This window comes from Hippopotamus amphibius, chromosome 13 (assembly GCF_030028045.1).
Source record: "Hippopotamus amphibius kiboko isolate mHipAmp2 chromosome 13, mHipAmp2.hap2, whole genome shotgun sequence".
Taxonomy (NCBI): domain Eukaryota; kingdom Metazoa; phylum Chordata; class Mammalia; order Artiodactyla; family Hippopotamidae; genus Hippopotamus; species Hippopotamus amphibius.
Window position 1 is genome coordinate 88,345,184 of NC_080198.1, and position 25,920 is coordinate 88,371,103.

Sequence of the window (25,920 nt, forward strand, 5' to 3'; positions counted from 1 at the left end):
GTTCCCCCGACCACCCTGCTGCGGGAACCTTTGTTTTTCCGCTCTCTGAGCGGGCTGGTGCCGGGACCGGTTCTGCAGGCCGCCGGGAACGGACGGGGCAGCTAAGCGGAGCGGTGAGTTGTTTCCAGGTCCCCGGCTCCCAGCCGACTCTGGGAGACTCGAGACTCCTGCGAGGGACGAGGTGGGAGAGTAGTCCCGCGGGGTCTTAGTTTCCTCGCTCCTTGTGGGGACACCTCGTAATTTGCAGGCGGTCGAGTGCCCAGGCTGACCGCTCTTCTTACAGCGAGGATGGTGCTTCCTCGGAGGGTGTTGCGGGCTGGGGCACGCGGACCGGGAGCACAGCCCCGGGCGCTAGGTCTTTGGAACCCTGTTTTCGGACCTTCCTCGGAAGGTTTTGGCAACTTCTCTCTATAGCTCCCTCTATCTGCCTCTCACCTTCTCTAGGGCTCGCTTGTCAAGGACCTTTCCCCGTGCTAGGCCTTGGGTGTGTTATGACTTCGATCAAAAGGTTGGCATTCCTTTTCTGAGCGTCTCTGATCGCTTTTCAGATTCTGTATCACTTGATTCGTTTGGAATCAAGGTCTTTCCGCCTCCCTTATGTTTCCGGAAGTGTGCCTAAGGTATCAGTGTAATCCAGGGCCAAGAACTCAGTGAAGGAATGAAAAGGGCGGCATCTTTAAAAGGATGTTTATTACAGAGGGTTGCAAGAGCTTGCAAAGACATAAAGGGGAAAGCTTCCTAGAGCAGTTATGTGATGGCAACCCTAATGTTAGCATTCTGCAAGAACGGTAGATTTCCTTCATCTCTTTCACGTGCAGATGCTCAACTTTGGACTTCTTTTTAAGATTGGCATGTAAGGTGGGAAATGGGATCTAGAGGAAAGCATATTTTTATATATAAATACCCAGTTTAGGTTGGAGAGATCACAGAAGCCCTAGAAAGTGACATTTAAATGGAACCTAGTTCATTCACTTAACAAATACTTTTGAGAACCTGTTAAGTTCCAAGCACTAGGTATATAACAGTGAATAAAACAAGTCCCTGCTTGCATGGAGTTTACAGTTTAGTGGATTTTAATGAATTTAAATCAGATGAAGGATTGGGGAGAGAGTATTGCAGACAAGAACGTTGTATAAGTCCCCGGTCACAAAAGAGGTGTTTTTGTTTTGTATTGCTTTTCTTTTTTTTTGATGTTTGAGGGTTTGGGGGGTGGGGGGTGGGGTGGGGATGGCTTTGAGTTTCTTTTTTGTTACTTTTTGCGAAGGGACTTTGGAAATGTTTAGAATTGTGTAGGAGGAGAGGAATGACCATCATACTTTGATCTCTCATAATTCTACGGCCATTATTTTGTGGTACTTTGCAAAATAGCAAAGTGGTGGGCAAAAAAGATAGCCTCCCCCCTTAAAGTACTCAGAGTTTTATAGAGAATATAACAAATGTACAAAAAAAGAGTGTGGTTCAAGGTGGAAAGTTCCAGTACCATGAGAATGCACTTTGAGATATCCTAGGAAGACAGGATTAGTTGTATAGGGGGTAGAGAAGGACACATTGGCTGCAAGTAAAGTCCTCATGAGAAGTAGTATTTGAACTGGGTCTTAATAGGATTTGGAAATATAAAAATGGGTAAAAAGCTTCTCAGACAGAAAAATAATGAGTAGAAGTAGCAAGCCCAGCTAATGGCTCTGCTCTACAGAAGATCTGGGGATGAAGAATTAAGGTTTTTTTTGCCAGTTACTGAATGTTTTTAAATGATAGACCAAGAAATTGGGCTTTATTTTAAAGGCAGTGGGACACCTTAATTTTCGAAGAAGAAAATGAAAAGAAGGAAAGGAAGGAAGAAAAATGTGTTGCAGGAACATTAACATGGCAACCGTGTTGAAGTCAAGGAAAATAACTAGATTATTCCTATAGTACAAATAGCAAATAAAGACCTGAATCTGAATCATAGCCATGGAAATGAAATACAAGAACAGATGTGAGAAATGTTGCAGAGTCAGAATTCACAGGAAAGGCCTGCTGATTGTTTAGATATAAGGAATTCAGGAGGACTCAGGCAGAGATTTAGGCCTCAGACCTGATTAATGGAGAGTGTGTCATTTATTGAAAGAAACTGCAGGACAAGGAACTTTTGGGGGAAGATATTCATAATCTCAATTTCAGCCATAACTGAATTTGAGATTCCTTTAGGACAACCAGGTAGACATGTCTACTAAGCAATTGGAAATGTGGAGTTTGAGCTTGATAGAGATTGGAGTGGGGATAAACACATGAAATCATCTGCCTACAGATGCTAGCTGAAAATATGATATATATAAGATTACCACAGAGGAAATTGGTAGCAGAACTAAAGAAAATAGACAAGGACAGATACGTGGGCAATAACAAGAGCAGTGGGGATGAAAAGATGACCCAGAGAAAGAGTAGCCAGAGATAGAAAAAGGAAACCAGGAAAGCTGAGTATTACTTATGGAGGAGAAAGGTTTATGAAAGAGAAAGTGAATAACATGTATTCACTTGGCCAGCGTTTACTGAGTGCCTGCTATCTGCCAGGCACTCTGCTAGACACATGGGTTACAACAGTAGATAAGATCAGTGCTGGCCCACATGGAACTTATATTCTAGTGAAAAAGACAAACCCTGTTTACATAATTAGCAATGTAGTAACTATGATGTGTAAATACAGGATGTTTTAGGACCATGTAACAATAAGACTTCTTATTTTGTTAGGAGAATGTGCAAGAAAAAAATTGAGACTAGAAGGATAAATAAGATGAGGCAAGGGACACTTTCTACTAAAGAGCTGGGGAAAAAAAGAGTATATGCTGAAAGTCTTGAAATAAGTCATGTGGTTATAACAGAGAGTGGGAATAGCTTGAGATACTAGGTAACATTTAATGAGCAACTGTACTCTGTGCCAGGTACTGTTGTAACTGTTTTGCATGTATTACCAGGTCATGTAGGGCGTTAGAGACCTTTTTAAGAATTTTGTTCTTTAACCTTTGGACAGTAGGAAGTGAAAAGGAGTATTTTAAGCAACTGGGTGATATAAAAATATTTGGAAAGGGACAAGAGTGATTGTGGGGTTCTGATTAAGCTCTTACAGTGAGCCAGATAATAGGTGCATGATGGTAGCTTGGTCTAGGGTGTGGTAATAAGGATTGAAAAAGGTAGATGATTTTGAAATATATATAAGAGGCTTGGTGATTGAACGGAAGGCAGGGTTTGAAGTGGAAGGAGTTAAAGCTAGTTCGCAGGTTTCTGGCTGGAGCAATGGGGTAAGTGTCAGTTGAGAAAGGGAAGACTAGGGGAAGAAGTGGTTGAGAGAGAGTTTATGAGTGGCTCTTTTAGGAGCATGTTGAATAGGTGGCACCAGTGAGATAGCCAAGTCAAGCTGGCAGTTGAATCTTGGAAGAGACGCATGGGCTGGAGACATAAATTTATAATAACTGGCAAAAGGGTATAGTTCAAATTGCCTAGGGCAGTAATTCTGGAACTTTTATTAGAGTAGCTCAGAACCACCTGGAAGATTTAATACAAATTTCTGGGCCTCACTGCCAGAGTGTTTTCATTAGTAAGTCTGGTTGTGGAGACCCAGAGTCTGAATTTCTAACAGGTTCCCAGGTGCTGCCTGTTGCTGCTCATCCAAAGGGCACATTGTGAGAAGAAGGTGTGGGGTGAGAGAAGAGACCCAGAACCTAATCCGGAGGAACTCATTTTTGTTTATAGGAATAGGAGGAATCTACAAAGAAGACCAAGAAAGAAGCAGAAGGGGAAAAAATAGTATTTATTATACTTACCTAAGGCTGTGAATACTTTGGTGAAAATATTTCCATGGAATGGTGGGACAAAGGCCAAATTTCAGGAAATGCAATATAAGTGGAAGAAATGAAGAAAAAGTATAAAATGTAGAAGTTGTTTTGCTGTAAAATGAAGATGATAGAAGATATTTAAATGTCAATGAGAAGATGCCAGTAGAACAAAAGAGGCTGGGGGGAGGAAGGTTTGTGGGTGATGGAGAAGACATAGGAATAATTCATAGCTCAAGGTTTCAGAGGGGGAGGAAAAAGGTAGGTTCCAGGCACAGGTGGCATTACGTGGAGGGCCACTGTCTTACTTAAAAGATGGGAAAGAGGAAAGGATTGGCGCAGGTAAATTTGTAGATGAGGCAGAAAGTTGATTTAGTTCCTCTCTGACAGCTTCTGTTTTCTCTGAAGTAGATGAGGGCATCCACTAGGATAGAGAAGCAGTTTCAAGGAAAATGGAGAAGGTATGACTGGCCTTTGCAGAAAGTGGGGAAGTGAGTTGACCAGAGAAACACAATAGGATTGCTAAGTTGTGTTGAAGGCTAGATGAGATAGGTGACTCTGAAGATACAGAGCATGTGTATTCCTCTCAGCTGCACTTAGAGTTTGGGTGCAGGCGGGGAGAAGGTAAATAGGATGGATGGCTATGAAGTAGATGAAACTATAGAACTATGGGACAAGGATGCCCAGAGTGCTAAAAGAGAGTCTTTGAAAGTCTGGACCATGAGGGATAAAAAAAGGTGGAGAAAAAAGGTGATTATTTAGAAGTGGGAATTTCTATGTTACTTGCAAGGGTGAGTCAAAAATTACCCGCATTCTGGTTATATTAAAACTTCTGTAAATTCTACAGCCAGAGTGTGGATAATTTCTGACTCACTTTTGTATACACATTTACCATAGACAGTTCCTAACATGAGCTAAGACTTCATTCCCACCACCACTATTCCCACCTTCCTAGGCCATTGAGGGTGAGTATTAGTTTTCTCACATTCTTTTTTTTTTAAGCAACATCTAGATTTTAAATTAAATCTACATTTAAAGCATTATATTTCAGTATCTATTTATATCTATATCTACACACACCTAGGACTTTGTTTTCTAGAATTCTAATCCACAGTAAGAATGCTCTTTTACAGTCTATTTTGATCATGGGTTTTAGAATATATAGGAATTATATAGAAGTAACATGATTTGGTATAACGCCAGGATATTCTTCGAAATAATAAAGAAGATAAAGTGACAGATTTACACCACAGTTGCTGAGCTCTTTAGTACTTGAGTAGAAGGAAAATAAATTTCTTTCACTATTCAGTAGTCTCCCCTTATCCATGTGGGATATGTTTCAAGACCCCCAGTGGATGCCTGAAACCCTGGATAGTACCAAACCCTATATATACTGTTTTTTCATATACATACATACCTGTGATAAAGTTTTATTAATAAATTAAGCACAGTAAGAGATTAATAACAATAATAATAAAATAGAATGGTTATAACAACATATTATAATAAAAGTTACATGAATGTGGTCTCTCTCCTCACTTCTTCAACTCTGCCAGAAATGTAACAGTGGCTTCTTCATTGGCAGACACAGCCTCTCCAGTAATTTTTATATTTTTCAGTCTAAACCTATTCCTTAATCTGTGTAACCATCCCTTATTTGCAGTAAATGGCTTGGTGTCACGCATTCAGGGGATCCCTTGCTGAATTTTTTGTAGATGCTCAATGCTTTTTGGCCTAACACATTGCTGTCAATTGGAACACATATTCTGTTCATGTCCTCCACCCACAAATTTAATGCCTTTTCCACTCTAGCTATGCACTGTGGCTGTAACTTTTGGAGTCTGAGGTACAACAGCAAAACTAGTGCAACTTTCTTTTCCTTTTTCACAATTTCACAGATAGAAGATTCGTTCTTACCATAGATTTTAGCAACCTCAGCTTATAAGCATACAGTTTTTTTCTTATTAAGTTGAAAACTTTCCCCTTTTCACTTAAAGGAAGCACTGTGCAACTTCCCTGGCATATCTGAATTGCATGCATCAATCCTCTGGCTCTTTGGGGCCATTAAATAACTAATAATAAGGTGACTTGAACACAGGCACTGCAATACCCTGGCAGTCAGCCTGATAACCAAGCTGGCTATTGACTAACAGACAGGATTCACTGGACAAAGGGAGGATTCACGGCCCCAGCAGGATGGGCTGAACTGGCGTGAGATTTCATCACACTACTCAAGTTGGTGTGGAATTTAAAACTTATGAATTGTTTATTTCTGGAATTTTCCATTTAATATTTTCCAACTGCAGGTATGTAAAATGTCAGGAAGTGAAACCACACATAAGGGGGGCCTACTGTATGTGCATTTGCTAGTAAGAAAGAAGTGATAGGAACTACAGAAGGCAATAGAAAAGGGGGAGGGAAAGGAAGATAGAAAACTAAAACATAAAGGATAAAACACATAACCATGAGTGTTTTGTTTTAGGCCCAACTCCCCTTTTTCTGTTGGACAAGGAAAAGAAGTTGGGTCAAGAAGGTGCCAATAAGGAGAAAGTGGAGGGACCGAGAAAGTAGAGACCTCTATAAATTCAAAGTACAGATAAATGGCAGTAAAGACATTTTTTTAAAAGAAAGAAAGATTGATTTGGTACCCTGAAAAGGCTGCTGGGTCAAAGCAGTAAAAGAGTTAGAGTGATAGAAAATTGTAGTTTAAAAGGAGAATTGACTGTAGTCAAACAGGAGAAAGGTTGTAGCAAGTTTCAGGTTTCAGTGGCTGAAGATGAAGCTTCTTGAGGTTGAAGAGCTAAATAAACCCAGTGCAGAAAGTTGGAGAAAAACATCAATATAGATGCTGAGACTACCGAAGATGATGGCAAGGGGAGAGGAAGAAGACGCGCCTGGTGCAGATGTTCTATACAGTAGCAACAATAAAATGCAGGTGTGGATTCCAAGAGACGATGTTGATAAATGGTGATCATGGAGTATTTTTCCAAAAATAAAATATTATTCCAAGCAATACAGAGTATTGCTCTTTACTCTTGGCTCTTTGAGTAGGAATAACTCACTACTTGGGAGAAGGCTGTAAAACAGGTGATGATTGTGTAGGTGAGTGGGGATAGTGAAGGCAAAGCGATAAAAGGCGTGCCTGAGAAAGAAATGGAGAATATAGGGGAATACGCTGGTGATGAGTGGGGGCTAGAAGATGATGGGCAGCTGGCAGTGAAGTTAATGTGGGGAGGGCGAAGGGCTGAGCTCAATGAGCGCTGCAGGCATCTTCAAGGGGAAGGTACGTTTGTACTTAAAGCAGCCATTATGTACTCGTCTATGTAATCGGGAAAGGAAAACTGGAAGTTGCTAGAAAGGCTAAAGCATTGGTCTCCAAACTCTTCTCATCATTTATTCCACGAGTAAAAAAATTGAACGCACTTCCTTAGATGTGTGTTTAGTTACCAATGATATGCATATACGGCTATTGCTATGTATATTAATAATTTCTTTTTAAATAAAAGATTAAAAATAAAAGGAAATGCTAATATTTTTTTCTCTGTATTCTCCTGTGGAGACCACTGGCTACAGGGACACGTTAGTAATTTAGGGCAGGCGTATAAAGTCTGTTCAGGTTTATAACTGCAGGATCATATATAAAGAACTGACTGCAAATTGGTGTTCATGACATGATCTGTGGTCTGGGCTTGTGATCTAGGTGCTGACTTCTTGTCACCTGATCGATGATATAAGCCTTTGATCTGTGATTAGGCAAATACATAACAATAAATACTTCGCTTCTAATTTCCAGCATAGAAATTTCAAGTAATGATTTTTCTAGTATATTAAAAGTATTCTTCTAAGTTTCAATTTTTTCAGTACCTTATAATACAGATTGTTCTGGATAAGTGAAGACCTATGCTCTTTAGCTATAAAAAGTTAAGTCCGTAGAAAGACTAGGCTGTGTTCCCTTGTGCACTCAGGAGGCGTGGCAGCTTTACTCCTTTTCATCATGGACATTTTAATGAGGAACTCTTCTCAGAATGTATACGGTGACCAGCCTCATGAGTAAATTTAAAAACAAACAAAAACAAAACACACAAAAAAACATTCTGTACCTATCATTATATATAGATGATGTATGTAATAATACAGTCTTAGAAGTGATAGAGGTAACTTCTCAATTTTTATTAGATTATTACCAATTTACAACTGTTTGAAGTAGATTATTTTTCTTTTAGTATTGGCCTTTGGACACCCTCTCATGGGTAACTGAGTAGAGCACAGAATTTGACAGTGATTTTGTGGCTATCAGATAGATATCTAATGCCTTCTTTAAAACTTAAAAAAAAAAAAAAAGCCTAGTGGGGTGTGTGTGTGTGTGTGTGTGTGTGTGTGTGTGTGTGTCCTGTGAGAGGTGTAGAAGTATTAGAAGGGAAGTAGATGGGGAAGGAACAAACAAAATCCATTTTCAGGCTGAGCTTTCATATGCCAAGATTCAACCTACAGCAAGTTTTAATGGCTTTATAAACCCCTGAAAATGAGAAATTAATGCAGAATTGCTGACAGATCCTTAACTCTAAGCAGTGCAAGTATGTTGCGTTATTGTAACATTAACCTCCAAGATAGAAGATAGTTTTCAGCTCTAGAATGTTGATCAAAGGATTGAACACAAAGTATACATTTTAATTTTAATAATTCCTTGCCTGGAGATGTATTTGAAAAAGTGACACCAGAAGTAGAACAACGTGCTAGCATTGGTATTGGCTAAAACAAGACTTATTAATGTTTTAGAATTTCATAAGTCTTTGATGTATATCTTCATTATTTTTTAAGCTCCTTAGGACACAGAGAAGAATATCATAGGCCCTACACCATTTCTCAGATACCTTGCTTTTTAAAAATAGGTTAAAGAATAAGATACCACAATCTAAATGTGATGCAATAACACTATCTTAGTATGTTTTATGAGGCACTCAGAATTGGGGCTGAGGACTAAGGAGGCAAATAAAGATAGTTGAGGTAAAAGTTTCAGCACTGACCTTTAGAGCTTATTGCTTAATACATCCTCTAACCAATGTCCTCCAGTGACACCCCTCTCCCAGTATTTTTTCTTTTTCTTTTTCTTTTGGAAATAAGGTTTGTGAGAAGAAGTTTTGATATATAGTAAACTTGACTTAAACACATCAGGTTCCTGAGTACTGAATTGTAAGTGTATTATTTTGAGATGGTGTTATTAGGAAGGGGCTCTGTGGCACGGAGAGCTTATCTGGATTTAAAATTTTGCCAAGGATATGAATACAAAGAAAATTGATAACACTCAAGAGAAAAGAACTAGATAAATGGCAGTTAGGGATAAGAAGGAAATTTATTTTATCTGTAATAACCTTTTGGACAGTTTGAATTTTGTATCAAGTGCACAGTATTACCTGTTATAAACAAAAGAGCAAGATAAACTTTGACAGATAATTGCCCATTGTTTGTAAATACTTTCCCCTCTTTTTTTTCTTCAGGTGTTTGCAATGGCTGCTGCTGTGAACTTGGAACTTGATCCCATTTTTTTGAAAGCACTAGGCTTCTTACATTCAAAGAGTAAGGATTCTGCTGAAAAGCTAAAAGCACTACTTGATGAATCTTTGGCTCGGGGCATTGATTCAAGTTACCGTCCATCTCAAAAGGTACCTACCTGAATAAAAAGCTTGGAGGGAATTTTGTAAAGCCTGTAGTAGAAGAGTGTTAACATTTAGACCATCTCAAAAACAATCTCTCTGCCAGATAATCTTTCCTTGAGGCATGAAGAAATATATAGTGTTCTTTTCTTCCTTCAAACTTTCAGAGAACTGTTACACTGAAAAATTAGCTGAGAGTGGGGGATATTCTGTTTTACTACTGTATGTGTGTGGAAACCTGAAGATATATTTCAATTTCTAATTCTTTATGATCAGAATTTTTTTTAAGCTGCAGAATGAAACCGTACGTTGTACTATAATTATTCTCTAATGTTTTAGGCGCAAAAAATAAAAGGACAGGAATTTTGCAATGAAGCGAATTAAATATAGATAGGATAAAATAAGGAATAAAGGAGGTATGGATGAATTGTGAGAACCGTGTAGCTCCCATCGTGGTGATAACAAAGTGACCAAGCAGCTTAATGTGAAAAGAATATACATTTTAGAATCAGACAAACCTGTTTTAAATCCTAGCTTACCTCTTACAAGTGTGGTGATGGATAGCATATCTTGAACATTTACTGTGTTCTAGGTACTTTTCTCAGTGGTATATGTGTATAATTACTTTTAGTTATGATAACAATCCTTTGAGATAGGTATTATTTATTTTTATTTTACAATAAGGAAATTGAGGCACATAGTAACTTCATTTCACTCAGCCTCTGTTTCTTTATTAGTAAAATGAAGATAATAAGAACTGCCATACAAAGTTGTGAAAATTAAAAGAAATGAAGTATGTCAGTCACCTAGTGTGGTGTTTACCTGATGCATAACAGGCTCTTAGTGAACGATAGCTCTTACTATATTCACTAAACCCTGAGACATTCTTTCAAACCTTTCTAAAGCTCTAGCCTAGAAACTTCGAGTCACCCTGGTATATGAACATCTAGCTACCAAACTGAGAAGGAGAGGACAGAACTGCATGACGAGCTCAGTCTAATCCAGGATCTCAGACTAAAGACAGGGCCAAGTCCCAGACTCGGTGCCCAAGTGAGCAGTGATATTTTGCTCCTAGCCTTCTTTCAAAACTAGCTCTAGTATTCTCAGACCTTTTTATTGTCTTTTGAATAGTAGAGCCTTGGTGACTTCATTTCTTTTGCCATTGTCATTCTGGTAGGTTCAATGAGCTCAAACCAACCAAATTAATAAAACTCAATACAATATACTAACAAATTCATTCTGCTCTGAGTATTGATATTGACCAAATAAGAAATTCCTATTATTACTAAAGAAGCAGTATTTTGAGATTCTAAATCAGAAGGAAGTTCATCTGTTAAAGTACATAAGAAGTTTGTTGCAATTAAAAAGCCTCCTGCCCTTAGGTTTTTAACTGGAAATGACTCCTCTTAGTCCGTTTAGAGAAACTACTCTGCTAGGTGTTTTTAAAACACAGTTTTATTTAATTTTACTCTTTAGCTGAACATTTCCATCTCTTCCATCTGTAGAATCACCCGGAGGCAGTGGCGTGCTTATAAACATTAACAACTGGGGGTAATTCCAAGGAGCTACTATATGCATAAGCTTTCTATACTGTTAACAACAGCAGATAACAAATATATATAATATACACACACACACGTATATATATATATATATAGCTTATGCATATATATTTATGTATGTATATATCAGAAAAAGTAATAATAACAAGGATTACAAGTTTAAAACAGAAGGGAAAGATAAGCCACAGACTGAGAGAAAAGGTTTGAAAATCAAGTATCTGATAAAGGACTTGTATCCAGAATCTGTGAAGAGCTCTTTATACTCAAAAATGAAACAAACAACCCCATTTTTTTTTTAATGGGCAAAATTTTTTAACAAATACTTTACCAAAGAAAATAAATGTACGACAAATAAGCATTTGAAGAAAATGTTTAACATCATTAGCCATTGGGGAAATCTAAATTAAATCTATGATGATATGCTACTACATACCTAATAAAATGTCTAAAATTAAAAAGATTAGGCATACCAAGCGTTGGTGAGGATATGAGGATGTGAAGGAATTGGGACTCATATATTCCTGATGGAAATATAACATGGTGTACCACTTTGGAACATGGTTTGGCAGTTTCTTAAAAAGTTAAGCAGATCTGCCATATGATCCAGACATTCCACTCCTAAACATTTATTCTAGAGAAATGAAGGTATATGTCCATTGTAAAGATTTGTACATGAATGTTCATAACATCTTTATTTGTAATAGCCCCAAACTGGATACAACCCAAATGTTCATCAATAGGTAAATGAATAAACAAATCATGGTATATTTGTTCAATGGACTACTGTTCAGCAACAAAAGAAATGAACTTTTGATACACGCAGCAACAATGATGAATCTCAAAATAAATATGCTGAGTGAAAGAAGCCAGAGAAAAGAGTATATACTGCATGATTCCATTTATGAGCATGTCTAGGAAATGCAAGCTAATCTGTAGTTACAGAAAGCGGATGTTTGGTTGCTTGAGACCGGGTGACTTAGTTTTTCTAGGATGTCTGCCTCTAAGAGTGATTACAAAGGGCCACAAGGAAACTTTGTGAGATGATGGATATGTTCACTGTATGGATTGTAGTGATGGCTTCACGGGTGTGGAACCATATAGTGACACCTACCCAGTTTTACACTTTAAATAGGTGATAAATTGTATATCAGTTATTCCCCAATAAAGTTGTTTAAAGAAAAAGACAACACATTGATCACAACATGATGTCTTAATTTTTAACTGATAATTGTTTGGATTTATGATCTATTTTTTTTGTTTTTTTTAAACAATATATTAGTCTGAATATTTAATTATGGGTATCTTTTTAATTTCACCTGTAGGATGTGGAGCCACCCAAAATTTCAAGCACAAAAACTGTTTCCATTAAGCAAGAGCCCAAAACATCATCCAGTCTTCCTTCGGGCAATAATAATGGCAAGGTCCTAACAACTGAAAAGGTAAAGAAGGAAGGTGAGAAGAGACCTGCTGATAAAGTAAGATTTTGTTTTACTCGTCAGTCAATTGATCAATCAGTTGTTTATAGGCCGAAAATTGTTTTGTGCTTACTTTTTGTCTATAATAGTGGTTAAAAGTACATAAGAATCACTCAGTAAATATATTTTGATAATTATGGATGTTGGTTATTTGAAAAATTAAAATTTAGAAACATTTTAAAACCATTTAGTGAAGTCATTGTCAACAAATATTTGAGCCCTAGAGAATGTACTAGTTTCACGTATAACTCAAGTATTCTAGCTGGAACAGTTGTGGAAAAGAAAAGATGGCAAGGAAAGAATAAAGATATAAATGACTAAACATGAAATTTGTTACAGAATGGCATGTACCCTAACAGGGTTACAGATATATTGTTGTTTTATATAAATTTAAAAGCACAGAAAACAACACAATATAGTTTATGAATAGCCAATGTTTAGAAAATATATCTTTATTTTCTATATATGTATGTATATATATGTGTATATACATAAATGATATTTATGTATATATCATATATATCTTTTGGCAACTTTTTCTCCACTCAACAATGTGCTTTTGAAATTTGCCTATGTTGATACATCTAGATTTGAACATTTCTTTCAGCTAACTTGTAAAATATTCATTCTATAAACAAACCAGTTTATCCATTCCCCTGCTGATGAGCAGCTAGCTTATTTCTCCTTTTTTCTCTATTACAGTGGAATTTCAGTGAGCTGCTTTATACGTATGTCTTTGCGTACTTGGTGATAGTTTCTGTAGGATGTATACCTATAAGTGGATGTAATAGGATGGGTATATCTTCAGCATTATTAGACATAAGCGGATGTGCTAACCTCATACTCTCACCAAGTATAAGAATTCCAAATTTCTCCATGTCTTATCAGGCTTTTTAATTTTTTGCCAGTCTGACCAGGTATATCTGTAACATATCTTAAAGAGAGGGGCCAGAATTTGCTTTGAAGCAAATATGGCAGTGTGTTAAGCCTGAACGACTGGTAGAAGTTCATTATTTACTTCTTTTCAATATATATTAACTGTCACCACTTCATAGTTTAAAATATTCAAATTAAAAAATAGCCTTAAAAATAACTTTAGTAGTACTGTGGCTTCTCAATTCAAAGCATCCAGTGAGGGGTTGGGAGGGCAGTGTAAGTACATCCACTGAACTTCCAGGATTCTTTAATGGATAAAAGAGTGCAAAGAGAAATACAGCTGCACGCTAAACTGTTCTGATTTATTTATTTCTACCTTGTTGTGGATTCTTTTAACATACTGATTGTGAATTTATGATAAATCTTCTACAGGTCTTTAATGTGCACATCTGTCCTTAACTACGTGAAAATATCTGTTGAAAGGACTTGGTCATTGCACACTGTCTATCTTATACATCTCTCGGCGATTTAAAGTTTATTCTAATGTGTTACTTTCTGATTGGGTGCTTTTTATAGGTGAAATCAGACGTCACTGAAGGAGTTGACATTCCAAAGAAACCTAGATTGGAGAAACCAGAGACACGGTCCTCTCCCATTACTGTCCAAACCAGCAAGGATTTAGCTATGGCTGACCTTTCCAGCTTTGAGGAGACCAGTGCTGATGATTTTGCCATGGAGATGGGATTGGCCTGTGTTGTTTGTAGGTGAGTTGTACCTTGCCACAGATTCTTTTCTTTGTAAAGGGCAAACAACTTAAAAAAAAAAAAAAAGACCAATTGTTGGGTGTTTTTTATTTTGTTTTGATTATTTGGAGGTGGGTAGGCGATAAGTAGATCAATAGGTAGATAAACTGCCCGTATGGCAATTTAATGCCTTAAAAATTGTCAAAATTTTGTATTCCTGACTGATGTCTTTAATCAGTCGTGTAGTAGTAATATTTTCTGCATTCTTGGCTTCTAGAGGGGTAGCAGTTATTGCTTCATTTTTTAGTGAGAAAGTGTCTGTTCAGCAGACTTAATTATTTTCTTTTTTCTTTTTAAGAAGAGTATGTTGCTTTTTTTTTTCCTGAAGTATTGATAGTATTTATAAAGTAAGTGGTTATATATCATTTTCTAAAATAGCATTAAATCTTTTCCTAAGGATGATGGAAATAAAAGGAATGGATCATGTAGGTTATTCTGAGTGTTGTTTTGAAACATGGATACATAATTATAAAAACATAGATAATTCTGTGTAGTAAAAGATGCATCTTAAAAATCAGAATAATTAGATTTTAAACTCCTTGATGCAAAGAGCTATGTCTTGAATTGTTAATGACTTTCATTGCCTAGCACAGCAGAAAAGATTGCCACCTCTGTTGCTATTTTCTTCATGAAAATGTTAAATTCTGGGACTGAGTACATAACTATAAACTTTTGTGAACCTTATAGACAACCAGTTAATGTACTTCTGAATAGGATCATTTTGTTAGAGCTTCATTGTTCTAACATATATTTGTTTATTTCAACCTTTATCTACTATTAGGGTTATCATTTTTGTATAAAGAAGTAAATGGTAAAGTAATAAGGGGGGAAGAACTAGTAATTGTAACCCTCCATGAGGAGACTGTTAGAGGACTTACAAGTCTAAGGCTGTTGCTGTTGAAATTTATACTTTTTTGATACACATATTACTATGTTCTATTTAGTTGATTAAGACATTTATTTATTGAACACCCTATGTCTGCGCAGTAATGTGCTAGGCCCTGTAGATAATTAGGTCCAGTTTCTACCTTTAGGCAACTCATATTAATGAAGAAGATAGAACAATATATAGGCAGCAAATATAAAGGAATTTAATAGAGGTACAAAGCAGATGTTATGAGACTGTTGGAGGACTAGCCGAAGTCTATGCTATACCTTCTGGGAGAAGGAAAAAAATTGCAATGAGAAATGACAAGGAGAAAATAGCCAAATTTAGTCTTTAAGTCACCTTGTACGTTTCCTAATGGTTGAGCATAACCTTTAGAAGAAATGAATTATTCGTGCAGGCTACATGTTGGGATTTGTTATTTTGCTCTTTTGGCTTTTCCAGGGTTTTTACCCTCTTTAATATATGAAACTTTACCAGAACAACTCTAAAATGGCTTTAAATTGTTGCATTCAAATAAGTCTAATACTTAATGGTATGTGTATTTTCTTAGGCAAATGACAGTGGCATCTGGTAACCAATTAGTAGAATGTCAGGAGTGCCACAATCTCTACCACCAAGATTGCCATAAGCCCCAGGTGACAGACAAGGAAGTGAATGACCCTCGCCTGGTGTGGTATTGTGCCCGATGTACCAGACAAATGAAGAGAATGGTAGGAATCATTTTTCTCTATTTTAAACAATCTCTGTCAATTTTTTTGTTGATATGTGCTTAAGAAAAAAATTTGAACATTTATGCTATTGAAAAAAAATAAGTTGATTATTTAAATGTTTGTGTATATGTGTGATTTTTATGTTTATGCTTAAATGGACCAGACCATGTATATGCATTTTTCTCTGCTCAACTTTTAACTTGTTTTATTATAAACAAGCAGAATTGGAGACCCACAAAATATAAAGATTCCTTACTGGTATGTCAGTGTATTTATAAACATTTAAAAATACTACAAAGCAGTGTGGGAAGTGGTGAGATACAAAGCACCAGTCTTTGGTGAGTCTGGTAAGGAAATATTGGAAATGTCTGTTCCCAAGTGAGCGTAAACCACCAAACGTATAAGCTGTGTGCAGAGGCAGTATTTGTGTGTGCATCTCTGGCTTTCCTTCTGTGTTTCTCTCTCTGTTCCTCAGTCTTTCCTTCTCCTTCAAGTGACCATTTATCCTATTTTCCCAAGTACTTTCTCAGTTTACTACTCACAAACATAACTGCCTTTAATATTATACTGAAACTTGTTTTCATTTGTTACATTGGATAAGTTTTCTAACTTTTATTCATTTAAAAAGTAGATGGATAAATGTTATTTTCCTTTTAAAGAAATCAAGTTGTTATTTACTTCAGTGACTTGTTTGCTTCCCCCATTCCCCCTCCTCTGCCTTAGATTAGGGACTCTTTTTTTGTTTAAATTTATTTTTTATTGAAGTATGGTGATTTATAATGTTGTGTTAGTTTCTGGTATACAACAGAGTGATTCAGGATATTGAATACAGTTCCTGGTGCTATACAGTAGGACCTCGCTGTTTATCCATTCTCTATGTAATAGTTTCCATCTGCTGATTTCAAACTTCCAATTCATCCCTCCCCTGCCTCTCCCACCCCCTTCCCCTTGGCAGCCACAAGTCTGTTCTCTGAGTCTGTTTCATAAATAAGTTCATTTGTGTCATATTTTAGATTGCACATATAAGTGATATCTCTGAGTCTGTTTCTGTTTCATAAGTAAGTTCATTTGTTTCATACTTTAGATTCCACATTTAAGTGATATCATATTTGTCTTTTTCTTTCTAACTTCACTTAGTATGATAATCTCTAGGTCCATTCATGTTGCCGCAAATGGTATTATTTCATTCTTTTTATGGCTGAGTAATATTCCGTTGTATATATATGTACGCATTATCCATTTGTCTGTCAGTGGACATTAGGTTGCTTCCATGTCCTGGCTATTGTAAATAGTGCTGCTATGAACATAGGGGTGCATGTATCTTTTCAAATTATAGTTTTTTCCAGAAGATTAGGACTCTTCATAGAAGAGTTCTCATATTGTTAACCAAGTGAATTTCTACATAAATTTTTCTGACCAAATGTATCTTTTTAGAAGTACTTAGTTAAAAGTTAAAAAAAAAAATCAAGATTTCTACTTTACTTTTTAATCACTCAAATCAGAAAGAGATTATGTTTTTATTCCTATGAAAAGTAGTAAAATTTCAGTAGTATTTATACTTTCCATTTGTTACCAGGCAATTTCTATGACATGGCACAATTTTTTTTTCCCTGCTCAATCTGATTTTTATTTAGTTTATTACTGAAACTGGCCCCCTAGGACCTCAACCGAAGTAATTACAGGTGAGCACAATAGTGCATTCCAGCGCATTGACACAAGCAGTCACTGAGAATTGGTAGTCAAGGTAACTACTATGTGACAGTAATCTGTCTTTCTTTAGTATAGCTTCAAAGTTTATTATTATTTTATTGTAAATCACTTAATTAAGTCCTGTTCTCTCCTCAGTTTTTCCTAAGTTTTTATATAAATATATATGGTTCTAACCCTCTTTCTGGAGTGAATTTTGGCAGCTGACCAGATATCCTACAGTTACTTTAAGTTCAGTATTTTTAAAATTAAAATTGTTTTCTTCTCCACTCAGTTTTTCCTCAATTCCCTGAACTAGGAAACAGTGTCCTTGATGCCTCTCTTAACTCCACATCCCTTTGTTTACCAAACTTGTTAATTCTACCTCTTATGTATTTTGCAGATCTGTTCATTTCACTTTTATTACCCTGTTCCACGAATTCCTCACTTCTTATCTGTTGCTTTAGCTCCTTGCTTCCCTTGCTGTCCACTTTACACACTACAGTTAGAATGTTCTTCTAAAATAATTATCTAGCTTTATCTGTTTAAGTGTGCCCAGCGGCTCTCAATTACCTATGTAATGAAGTTTCCCTTGTTAGGGTGGAAGTATGGACCTTCTCTCTTTGACCCAGCTCTACTTTTGTATCCCTCTCTCCCACCACTTCATCATATACACCCACACACTGTGGCCATGCCAGGCCAAATGGTTCATTTCTTGAGTGTGTGCGGAACTTTCACGTTCCTGTATGTTCTGCTTCTCAGCTTCTCCTCATCTGGGATACCTTTTATTCTTTATCAACTTTGCAAATTAAATGGCTAATTAATTTGTCATTAAGACCAAGTCTCATTCACTGGGAAAGCACCAGAGCAGAGCTCGAGACTGGACCCATCCCATATTCTGTTGCTCTGATTTTAAGATACATAAAACAGAGGAAATATTTGCACCAGAAATCAGCAGTCAGTAAGTTCAGTCTGTATGTCCAAGAGTCAAGTGCTGAATGGGGGGCTATGACTAATGTCAGAACATGATTATAATACACCAAGAGTGGACCTGGAGAAATACCAAAAGGCATGATCTGAAGTGAGCCTGAAGATCAGGATCCAGCAAACACAAGGTTTAGTGAGAGAAAGGAATTTGGAAATGGTGGGAATGCTAAATCCTGTTATTCTTACTATACTTATTTTCAGTGAGGTTCTCACGTGTGCATTGGTTATTGCTCCGAGGTGTCTCAAAGATACCATACATAGCATCTTATTTCCCCGTCTTCTAATTTCTTCAACTAGGGCAGGTTCTTCAGTACACATTATTATAGGAAGATGGGAAGGTGGTGTGATATGAGTGTCAGGGTCCAGGGTTATTCTTCAGTTCTGTAGCTTTCTCTCTACCAGGTAATTGCCTCAGCACTAGGTGAGAGACTCATGACTTATTGCAGTGGTTCTCAATCTAAGGTGGTAACACACTCCTACTCAGCAGTAATAGAAATACGTGGTATTTTTGATTGCTGCCATATTGGAAATTATTGCCTTGAGTGGTGAATTTTATACATTTTACACATTCTGTGTGAGTCAGTCACCCAACGAAAAATTATAGTGCCTTTGTTGAGCAACACTGAGTCAGTGATAATATCCTAGTTCCCTCAGCTAGTATTCCCAGCAAAGGAAAAGGGTTGTGGGTATTTCTCACTCAACTTCTAAAATAGCTAGGGGAAATAAAGGAAGCAGAAAAAGATCCAAATATGATCTCCTAGGCAGAGGTTCTTTCTGGGCTTCATGAGTTAGGTGGGTCTTCAAAGTCTGACCACATCTACTGATGTGGGTGGAGGGAAGTATGAGATTGAAAGCCATGGCTGTGGAACCATGTATTTCTGATTTACTCTGAAGGCTACATTTTCATAGCATGGTTTGCAATAGAGGGTAAGATAATCTTTCTTGGTGGTAGGAGATATTTTGCCGTGTATATCTTCCAGCATCCTTAATAATATTCTTGATCTGAGTATTGCTTTTTAAGTGACGTCTGAAAGTAGGTGTACTTTCATGTGGAAAGTACGTAATATAAAAAATGGGATGAATTGAGACTTAAGGACAAAAATTATATTGTATGGCAAACCATAGCACAAGAAAGTCTAAACAAAGATAAAACAACTGCATTCCAATTTCCAGAAATGGGGACACATTATTAATAAATTTTCTGGTATAGTCTTGCATGGCCTTATTAAGATTGTCAAAGACAGTGGGACGGGTGGGAGCATCTTTACCCACGTGTAGGGGTGGGTCCTTTCAGATTCAGTTTTCTTACCTTTTGTAAATGGTGGTGATGAATAGAGAGTAACTGTTATTGTCTGCACTTAACACATGCTGGACACTGTGTAAGCTCTTGAACAATCACAGTTCATTCTCATAACCCACCTTTGAAACAGAGGCTATTATCCCCATTTTGCAAATAAGAAGGAGACTTTTAGAGATGTGTATGTTTTACCTGAGGTAACATAGCTGGGAAAGTAGTTGAGCTGGGTTTTAATTCTAGTTCTGTTTGATTCCATAGACTGTCCTCTCAAACATTGCACTATACTGTTTGTATAGTTAATATTATCTAGCTGGAGAACACTAAAGAATAAACTGAAAACTGATTAGAGTTTACAGGAGAATTTAGTGAAGTACCTAATATAAAATAAAGGAAACAATCAATTATTGGTCAAAATAAAACTGAAAATGCTTGTATGATATATATATGTATTTTTTACAATTTGGCTTTGTTAAAATGACAATTAATGCTAATCTGCGTAATTTTTAAGGCTTCATATTATCTTTACTGTTTAGAAACTAATAAAGTCTACAAAACTATTTATTAACATGATAATAAAAATAATTTGTCCAAGAGTCTACATTTTCAGTGTCACCACAGTATTTTTTTAACGTTCATCTGAATTTCAATTCAATGAGTCCTGTGATATATTTTTACTGTCTTTTTGTGCATTTAACTAAGATTTTTGTAGCTAATTTCATCTTAACACTGATTTTTGCAGGCTCAAAAAACTCAGAAACCACCACAGAAACCAGCCCCCACAGTTGTTTCTGCAGCTCCAGCTGTTAAAGATCCATTGGTTAAAAAACCAGAAACTAAACTCAAACAAGAGGCAGCCTTTCTAGCATTTAAGAGATCAGAAGTCAAGGTATAGTACATTCCATTTTTATCTAAGATTGGATTTAAATTTAGTTCACTTAATAGTTGAAAAAAAAATTAATGAGGGACTTTATATACTACATGGCCGTATGTTGGGAATTAAGACTGCATTACTATTAACATTAGGTGGAAAGAGAACATTTATGAAATTATTTAATCTTGAACTCTGCTGTTTCTCTTTTTATGGTGATCAGGAACTATTTGTGAGCATTACAAGGTAGCGTTCTTTACCATTGCTATGTAGTCAGCCACTTCTCTCCAATCAGGAATTTGGGTTAAATTCTAAATACCTTCGCCCTCAGTAGCAGTAGTTTTGCTCCTCACATTATCTGTGCTGATTGGCCCCATAGCTTTTTTTCTCCCTGCTATTGGCTGTTGAAGAAGTTTTCTTGCTTTGTCTTATGTTTTTCTATTATTATCATGAATTCTCCCCTGAATTGACCCTCTCTTGTACTAAGGGGCCAGATCATCTAGTGAGAGTATCACCTTTCTCATTCCTAGGTTTTCATCTTTCACATCATGCTACATTACTATAATATTCTGGCATTTTGATATCATGGAATAAAATGTTTTTCTGATCTAATTTTATAACAAAAAGAATACTTTTATTGAGTTATACATTTCAATTTTAAGCAGAATACTAGAGATAGAAGAAAAAAACGTTAGCCCCAAATTCTCAAAGGTTAACCCCAGAAAATGCTAAAGCTATTACCTTGTCCCAGTGGCTGTAAGTAGCAAAGATCAAGAACATTGGTTTGATGATAAAAAGTATGAATATAAAGTACTCTGAGAAGGATACTGATAATTTTATGTGCAGATCATTTTTAATTTAATTCACCAGGGAAGAGCTGATATCCAGGGGATATCCAGTATTGATTTGTCACACAGAAACATGATGAGCTAGAATAGAAGTAAGAATAACTTACTGAAAGTAATTAGAGTTGCTATATTCTGTACTTAAATTACTTTTAGGTAGATTTTTATACTAACCTGTTACTACTAAAGTTTATTTTTAGGAAACCAATATGAAATTATTTTACAGCAAATAAATTAAGGCCTTGGCTGTCATGTTTGTTCTGATTAAGAGATCTTGATGTTTTTATGGCAAAATACAATAAATGTTTACTACAAAATAATTGTTCCCATTTATATATAAAAAGCAATTTTAAAATGACTTTCTAACTAGGATAATAGGCAAGAAAATGTTTTTAGTTGAGAACAGTTGTGAAAATTACTTTCTGCACTGAAATAGTAAGAAATTACTTGGTCTCCATTGTTTGTGTTATTTTACTTTTGTGCATCCTGATAGTATTATAAGCCATCTGTCATTCAGTTGAAAAGCAATACCAGTAACAGCAAGCCATTAAAATAAAATACCATACACACAGAACTTACTTTGTACTTCATAAGCATTGGTCTTTTTTTTTACTTCAGATGTGTTTTCTTTTGTGAAATCTGTTGAAAGATCATTTAGCCATATGGCAGGCAGTTTTATGTTTAATAGAAAGAAAAGGAAAAAATTAGATCTTTCATAATTGAAAATTAAAAGTTTATTACACCTGTGTCCTTTTGCTTCCTTGACTTTTTCTCATTATCTGTATGCATTTCTCTAGGAATTTGTAATTTCTGTAAAGTTTATCTTCTTTGCATAACCTTATGAGATAGCTGTTGTATGATGTTACTGTAAAAAATCCTGTCATTTTGCAGAGTATGTGAACAATAGTGTGGACTCTCCTCTTAGAAAGATCTCAGAGCACTCTGTTTTCATTATTTTTCACATTGGTTTAAAATGTTTAATGCAGACAATGTTGACAGCTACTTTGTAAGAACTAAAAACGTTTTTATCAACTCATTCAGAGTTCATTTCTAAAATATAACTGGGTATATATTAAGCACGATATCTACCATATTTTTAAGTAACATACTATTTGTAAGACTTTATCTTTTACGTATTTAATACTTTCATGAATCTTAAGAATACGAAGATAGAAAAAGTGCCAGTGAGAAATTCAATTCATAATTAATTTGAACAAAGTGCATTTTTCCCTGAGTGTTAAGGTGAAAAAAATTGTTCTTGTATAAATAAGAACAACAGTTATGTAGTGACATGGGTATCACTGTTAGCTTTTCACTGGTCAAGGAAGTTAATTGGAGAAATTGAAGTGTTATACCTTTAAGAAGTACATCTGGTAGTGAGTCAGGCATACCCAAAATGTCACTATGCAGCTTATGAGGCAGTTGATAAAAAATCCTTTATACAGAAGCAGGGATCTCTTTGTGATAGTTTCAATGGAAACATGGACAAATTGTGAAAATAAAGTCATGAGGCCTTTTTAGGGTATCATCAGAGTTGTACAATTCCAAGTAGTTAATGTGGTGTATCTGTATATATTTTGCAATGTAGTAGCTATTTGCTCAAAATGGGGGGTGGGGGAGGTGGGGTGGGGTTAAAAAATAGGTTCAAAATCTTTTGTATTCACTCAGTATTTATTGAGTGAATCTCTTCATCTTAGACATCTCCTAAATATCCTGGGTGTGAGCATTTTGTCCATTAAGAGTGGGTTCTGTTTTTGAAATGATCCACAAGTCATTTGGAACAAAGTCTAAAGAATTACATACTTTACTGAGCTAAATAATAACCTTTTTGGGTGAAAAACAAGCTAAAGCATTAAATTTGATTTTTTGATATGGCTTATAACTGAATCTAGAAGCATTTCTCAAAAAGGAATTCCGTATTTTTTTATTTTCTGGAATGTTTAGAAGCAGAATATGACACCCCATAATCTCTGCTTTGGAAGTGGTAGCACCCGTTAGCTATGGATAGGTTTTGTTGTATGTGTTTTTTCAGATCAGCTTATCAGAAGTTAATTTTGGTGCTATGATTTAAATTTCCCAGATCATTTTTTTTGTATAAAAGTCTTTACCGTTACACTTGTTATATATTTAAGAATATTATATTAGGTGTTAATTACATTGGGCTCTAATATTTATATTATGTTTTTTAGGCACCCACGGTTATTTCAGGAAACTCTTCTACTACCAACGTTTCCTCTTCAGCAACTAGTGGCCTAACTGCATGGGCAGCTTTTGCAGCCAAAACTTCTGCCGGTCCATCCACAGCAAAATTGAGTTCAACAGCCCAAAACAATAGCGGGAAACCTGCGACCTCATCAGCTAACCAGAAGCCTGGGGGTTTGACTGGTCTGGCAACATCATCCAAAGGTGGAATAGGTTCTAAAATAGGTTCCAGTAACAGCACTTCACCCACTGTACCACTGAAACCACCTCCACCTCTAACTTTGGGCAAAACTGGCCTTAGTCGTTCAGTTAGTTGTGACAATGTTAGCAAAGTAGGTCTTCCCAGTCCAAGTAGTTTGGTTCCAGGAAGCAGCAGCCAAGTAAGTGGGAATGGAAATAGTGGGACATCAGGGCCTAGTGGAAGTACCACTAACAAAACCACTTCAGAATCAGGCAGCTCTCCCTCAGCATCCCTTAAAGGTCCAACTTCACAAGAATCACAGCTCAATGCCATGAAGCGATTACAGATGGTCAAGAGGAAGGCTGCCCAAAAGAAACTCAAGAAGTAATGTGGCCAAGTAGGTTTTTATATCATATTACCCTAAAAATTTGTCTTATTATTAAGACATCAACTGTAATATACGATAATTTAATAAAAATCTTCATAATGAAATTTCTATTATTTCTTACCTTAAAATGCTAAATAGTATTTAGTGAAACTTGGAAATGCTTATTTTAAATGTGTTTAACATTTTTATTTTCAAAGTTTTCATAGTGTGTGAAAACAGTGATGAGACTGACTAATTCTTCATGAAAACTTCTGGAATCTCAGAAGACTGGTAGCGTATGTGAATTTTTTTAAAAAATTCATCTTCTGTCAAAGTCCCAATAATTGATCCTGCTGAATAAGGTGCCTTACAAGGAGGCAGGCATGACCCAATACTAAAGTTGTCTACTCCCTGCCCCGCCATAGTCTGCATATGTAGTGTCAGTCCCAGCCTCATTTCTTTTCTCTTTTTCTTTCTTTTCTTTTCTTTTCTTTTTTTTATGGAGGATAAAGAAAGAGTGGCTTTATTTCTTTGCCAGGCAAAGGGGGAACACAGTAGGCTAGCGCCTCAAGAACTGTGCCCCCTGGCCTCATTTCAGTTGATTCTCCCTCTCTCTTCCCCCCTCAAATATTTCATCTCCCCCTTTTCAAAATTAATTTTTCATAATTGAGTTCTCATATCCCTGTATTATGTTTTTGTCTTTTTACCACCTCATGTTAATTATTTAAGGATTTATCCCTTCCAATAGGTTGTGAGCCCCCATGCCCTTTCAGTGCAATAGTTTTTTCACATTTCCCACTTTATTCACATTGCCAATGTAGCATAGGCACGTAGCATATATTTAATAAGCGTTGACTTCTGAATTATCCTGGTTACACACATTCCTGAGAGTTCTTGAGGAAAATACTGATTCTGAGAGTCTTTGTGGGTGGATAATTTCTGATTTGTTTATATACTGATAGCATCTTCCCATACCATGAAAAAAAAGCTATTTTATTTTTACTGCTCAAAATATTACAGCAATTTACCTAATTTTAGTGAACGTTGTATTAAAGAAGCTGCCATGTAATTATTAATTCTTGAGATTGTTTTGAAGTATGTGTGTGCACATTAAGTCAGAAAGTGTGGAGATCTGAGTTGTTGCCTTATTTGCAAACTTGCAAAGTATCCTGCTGTTGTTTTACATACATATTCTGACAGAAGACGTGAGGCTTTCTGGATCAGAGAAAAATAGTTTATTGCTTACAGCAAAATGTAGCAGCCATTTTATACTTCATGAATACCTCATTTCATCCAGAAGCTAGAAGTCCAGCAAATTCCCCCCTTCACTAGACTGAGCAGCCTTGTTCCTTCAGCTTTGATGTATGCTACTAAAACGTCACTATGAACCTCTACTCGCAAGCCCTTTCCCTTAATTCCTGTATTTTTCTAATGTTATTATTCTAAAATATATTGATAAATGATTTCTGTGAAGTTAAAGCTTTTTAAAGTAAGCTTGGTCTTTTCTAAGAAAAGATATTTTAAACTGTTTTGTTAAATAATGGCACTAAATGATTTATGGTAAATTACAATTCAAAATTGAAATAATCCATTACTTACAAAGTGGAGTAAACATCTGTTTACATGGTTAAAATCTGCCTGCAGATGTTTTTGTTTTGAGAAACTCAGATTTCTGTTAAATAAATATCAATTTGGCATCAACTCCAAGCCCTCCT

General features: G+C 36.1%; 1 protein-coding gene across 2 annotated transcripts; it reads left to right on the forward strand.

The window, feature by feature from the left end:
* Nucleotides 1-5: 5 nt before the first annotated feature.
* On the forward strand, nucleotides 6-24,330 carry INTS12 (integrator complex subunit 12). 2 transcript variants are annotated; one of them, XM_057706865.1, is made up of 7 exons: nucleotides 6-113; nucleotides 9,302-9,466; nucleotides 12,342-12,494; nucleotides 13,947-14,134; nucleotides 15,613-15,772; nucleotides 20,482-20,628; nucleotides 23,645-24,330. In XM_057706865.1, the coding sequence occupies exons 2-7, from the start codon at nucleotides 9,311-9,313 to the stop codon at nucleotides 24,224-24,226; spliced, it is 1,386 nt and encodes a 461-aa protein (XP_057562848.1). In that variant the 5' UTR covers nucleotides 6-113; nucleotides 9,302-9,310; the 3' UTR covers nucleotides 24,227-24,330. The 2 variants fall into 2 exon arrangements, with proteins under 2 accessions (XP_057562848.1, XP_057562847.1); XM_057706864.1 differs by lacking the exon at nucleotides 6-113 and adding an exon at nucleotides 6,229-6,741.
* The last annotated feature ends 1,590 nt before the right edge of the window (nucleotides 24,331-25,920 follow it).

What these genes read in the sequence shown, in the direction of transcription:
- INTS12 (XM_057706864.1), top strand. Translation starts at nt 6,652, where the DNA reads ATGCTGAGACTACCGAAGATGATGGCAAGGGGAGAGGAAGAAGACGCG. An exon ending in GTAGCAACAATAAAATGCAG is followed by an intron (nt 6,742 to 9,301) that starts GTGTGGATTCCA and finishes TTTTTTCTTCAG; the next exon opens with GTGTTTGCAATGGCTGCTGC. An exon ending in CCAGACAAATGAAGAGAATG is followed by an intron (nt 15,773 to 20,481) that starts GTAGGAATCATT and finishes TGATTTTTGCAG; the next exon opens with GCTCAAAAAACTCAGAAACC.